This window comes from Aptenodytes forsteri, unplaced genomic scaffold (assembly GCF_000699145.1).
Source record: "Aptenodytes forsteri isolate BGI_AS27 unplaced genomic scaffold, ASM69914v1 Scaffold265, whole genome shotgun sequence".
Classification (NCBI taxonomy): Eukaryota; Metazoa; Chordata; class Aves; order Sphenisciformes; family Spheniscidae; genus Aptenodytes; species Aptenodytes forsteri.
In genome coordinates, this window is record NW_008796175.1 from 3,104,679 (window position 1) to 3,108,501 (window position 3,823).

General features: G+C 43.4%; 1 protein-coding gene across 5 annotated transcripts in view; it reads left to right on the forward strand.

Annotated features, from left to right (window-relative positions):
* Positions 1 to 31: 31 nt before the first annotated feature.
* Positions 32 to 3,823, forward strand: part of NONO (non-POU domain containing, octamer-binding) — a 15,422-nt gene continuing 11,630 nt past the window's right edge. For 2 of the 5 annotated variants that reach the window (XM_009287625.2, XM_019474215.1), the window contains exons 1-2: positions 99 to 281; positions 2,796 to 3,016. In XM_009287625.2, coding sequence (XP_009285900.2) covers positions 116 to 281; positions 2,796 to 3,016 — 387 coding nt within the window. In that variant the 5' untranslated portion in view covers positions 99 to 115. Of the gene's footprint in view, positions 282 to 2,795; positions 3,017 to 3,823 lie in introns of all 5 variants that reach the window. The other 3 variants (XM_009287621.2, XM_009287624.2, XM_009287620.2) reach the window with 3 other exon arrangements.

Here is a 3,823-nt window from a genome sequence, read left to right on the forward strand (position 1 = left end):
CGCGCCGCCGCTGCACGCGGCCGCTTTCGCGGGCGGGGCCGGGGGTGGCGGGCGGGAGCCGGGGGCGGGGTCCGGGACGCGGCCGACCGGGCGTGTCTGCCTCTAGGTGGGAAAGATGCAGGGCAATAAGGGCTTCAACATGGAGAAGCAGAACCACGCTCCGCGGAAACAGCACCAGCACCAGCAGCACCCGCCGCCGTCCATCCCCGCCAACGGGCAGCAGGCCAACAGCCAGAGTGAGTCCCGGGCTCGCCGCGGGGGGCCACCCGGCCCTGCTTTGGGTAGGCGTTGAGCGATCGCATTCGCTGTAGAGAGTAACTTCGTCTCTTGGTTAGCTGTCGGCCCATACGGGTGCAACAGGTCTTGGCGGAAACAAACAGGACCCGATCTTTCCATCTTAAACAATAAAAACTCAGGTCCTTAAGCGAACCGCGACTTGGGTTCGCTGTTTGCCTGCAATAGTCGGGTTTTTCCATTGTTGGAGACGGTGGTTTGAACTGCGGCTGGGTTGGGTTTTGGGTTTTTTTGCTCAGTCTACTCAAAGATGCATGTGGCTCCCGTAGGTTTGACTGGAATTTGTTTGTAAGTTTCTTGTGTTCCCAAAACTGGGCAGTGATGTAGAGGTTCCTTCTTTGTCCCAAATTCTCAAGAAAAGCTCGCTTAAAGAGTTTGAAGTCTCTGAATCTTTAACGGTGTTTCTGTAAACCTTGCAAATACAAGATGGCCTGTTTTCCGTTGCCTCTGTTTCCTTTTTTTCCCGACCATAATAGATGGCTTCTCAACACAGGTTTCCTTAAGTACTAGTGAAATGAATTTGCTATCTGTAAAGATACAGTTGTAGTAATAATGTTGTTACACCAATCTGCAGTCACCCATTAAGACTAAATTTTTACATGGGAGGGATGAGGAGATACCCAGCTTTACTTAGTAATATGTCAGAATTCGAGTACCAGCTGACATAGATGACAATCTAGTGTGTTTCCGGGTTGGTTCTTAGTGTGGACTGTAGCTCTGTTATTTGGGATACAGAGGGGGTGCTTGTGAGCTGAGACAATATGCATTAATGGCTTCTGGGGCCTTAACTGATCTAACTTGATAGTTTAGAATTACGGCAGCAAGGCATTGCCATTAGCGTTTCTGGGGGAGGAAATGCTATCGTTACATTAATTTTTTTTTTTTTTTAAGTTTGGACACTTCGGCTGTTCAAAACAAGTGTGTAGAAGTCACGTGCACTTCGCATGATTCCTCTGTGTGTTTTTTCTGTCAGAATTGCAGGTTTAACTGCATACACACGCATGCAGAGGGACTGGGCTAATAAAAAAATTCCTGCATATTTTTATTAGGTGGCCCTGTTAAACAGGCTCCTTATCAGTTCATAGAAGATAATAGACAAGGGTGGCAGACCAGTCTGTTTCCGGTCAGGTTGGAAACGATGCAACACAACTGTATTGTGGTATTCTCATAGGGATCGGCTTATAGTGAGTGACTGTATCTCAGATTCCTTTGAGTGGATCTACTTAAGGCAGAACAGTAATATGGTATAACCCTGCCGTAAGTGCCTCCTAGTGTATTCACAGGCCTTGCAGTTGATCCCCAAATACTTCTGATAATGGTGTGAAAAAGTTCACAAGACAAAACACTTCACTTATGCACCCTTCCTGTGTGAAGTAGATAACTTACTCTCACTACTCTTCTATAGATATACCATCAGTCTTTTTTTTTTTTTATTTAGTGTTAGCCATAGAGGTGTGCTTATTCTTATAAAAGAGTTGTCCTTGCATGTCTTGCATGCATTGTCTTTGCATGAATAGCCTTTCCTGGTTAGTGCCATGCTTTGTAGCCTGAATCAAGCCACTACTATGTTCGTAGTTTATTTCATATGTGTGGCCATGAGGTGTGTCCTCTGCAAAGCCAAGGGATTACTTTCTATGGTTTGCTGTCCTGTGTGGCAAAGTTCCGTATATGTTTAAGAAAATGGAACACAGGAAGGTGCAGTGATGATAAGCCACCCCTGTGTCTGGTGTATAGCAGAGCTTCCAGGATTGTGCTGGACTCCTGCTGAATTAAGGGTTAAAGATTGTATATGCACGTGGGGATTTGAGAATGTTCCTACAATCTGTTCTATTTATTAGTATTAGATATAGCATTACTTACTGAATATAGTTTTTTGTAAGGAACTTCGTAATTTTTCTGAGGTCTCACCTATATGGCTGGTTTTTTGGGGTGTTTTTTTTTCACTATTTTCACCATTCCAGCCTTCTCTTCAGCTTGGAACCCAAGACTCTAGAACCCAAATCCCGTCTCGTAGAATGACAGCTATCTCAAATGTTATCTGTCTGGGCAAAATTTCCTCTCATTTCCATATTTTTCTAGACATCTGGGGTTGTTTTTTTGGAGTAAAAATCTGGTTGCTGGCCAAACTGTGACTTTTCTATAATTATTCAGGTTGTAATAGCAAAATCCGGTATTGTGACTACAGTTGATTTTCTTGTGGGCCAGTCATCTTGACCAGATCTCCAAAAGTTGAGTGAAATCTCTCACATTATTTCAACCTGCAGTGTTCTTCTTTTATCCAGTTCTAGACTGTCTTTCACTGGTGTTAATGAGCACTGAGGTCCAAGCATGTGTTTTCTTTAAAAAGAATGTGGGCCTGTTCTGAAATAAAATCCCCTTGTTGCTGTAGAGATGGCTGGAGAGGTTTGAGACTGAAGTGATTGGGTGGTGTTACCTATATTGTCCTATGTCTCTGTGTTCACTGTGATGAAACCTAATAGAATTTATCCCCCCAACTGTAGAGCAGCTGTGTACCTTATTCCCCTCAGATGAAGGCCTGACTATTGACCTGAAGAATTTCCGGAAACCTGGTGAAAAGACCTTCACCCAAAGAAGCCGCCTGTTTGTGGGGAATCTGCCCCCAGATATTACAGAGGAAGAGATGAGAAAGTTATTTGAGAAGTATGGCAAGGCAGGTGAAGTCTTCATACACAAGGACAAAGGCTTTGGCTTTATCAGGCTGGTGAGTGACTTGCTACCTTTGGGGTGTTTTTGTGGCAATGACTCACACTGGAGGAGTATTGCTAATTGGAAGTAGTAGATGTTCAGATATCTTGCTAATTAAGCCTGCTGTTGATTTTAGTAACCTGGAATATGGGATCAGCTTCTACAAGTGGTTTGTCTAGAGCTTGTTATGAGAAGGAATGTGAATTCAGGCAGCTTGTGGCAGGATTTATGAGATATCTGATAAAGTTATTCTGAAGTCAGCTGGTAGAAAACAGAAAGAAAACTGTGATGCTATTATAGGCAAGGTGGACTTCATTTTCTGGAAGGGTGTGAACATGGAATTTCTATGAACATAGGTTGTTATGCAGTATTACTGGAGCAATGAATGCTCTTGAGGTAGGGGATCTCTGGATGATCACGTTGAAGCGTGGCTAGGAGGGAAGTAGCTACCAAGGTAGAGTAATGGTTCTCAGACTTTATTGGCTCACATACTACCTTTCTGAAAGCCCCAAGGTGAGTGGGTAGAGCATGAGGTTCCCACACCAAAGTCTGGGGCACTTTGCTGTAGTGTAGCTGCTTGGTTGTGACTTAAATGAGTGGAAAGGTGTGAAACTGGCATAGGATGTCTTTCATGGATTGTCAGCATTTCCTTTTACAGTTATCAGACTTGGCTAATAGTTGAATTATGATTCTTTTTTAAATGTATTTATTTTTTTAAAAAGGCATGCTTTGTAGCCTTAATCTAATTAAGTCTGATAGATAATGATCATTTAATTGTTTGCTTAGTTTGTACTGGCTGTTGGATTAAGCTTATGTCTGATAC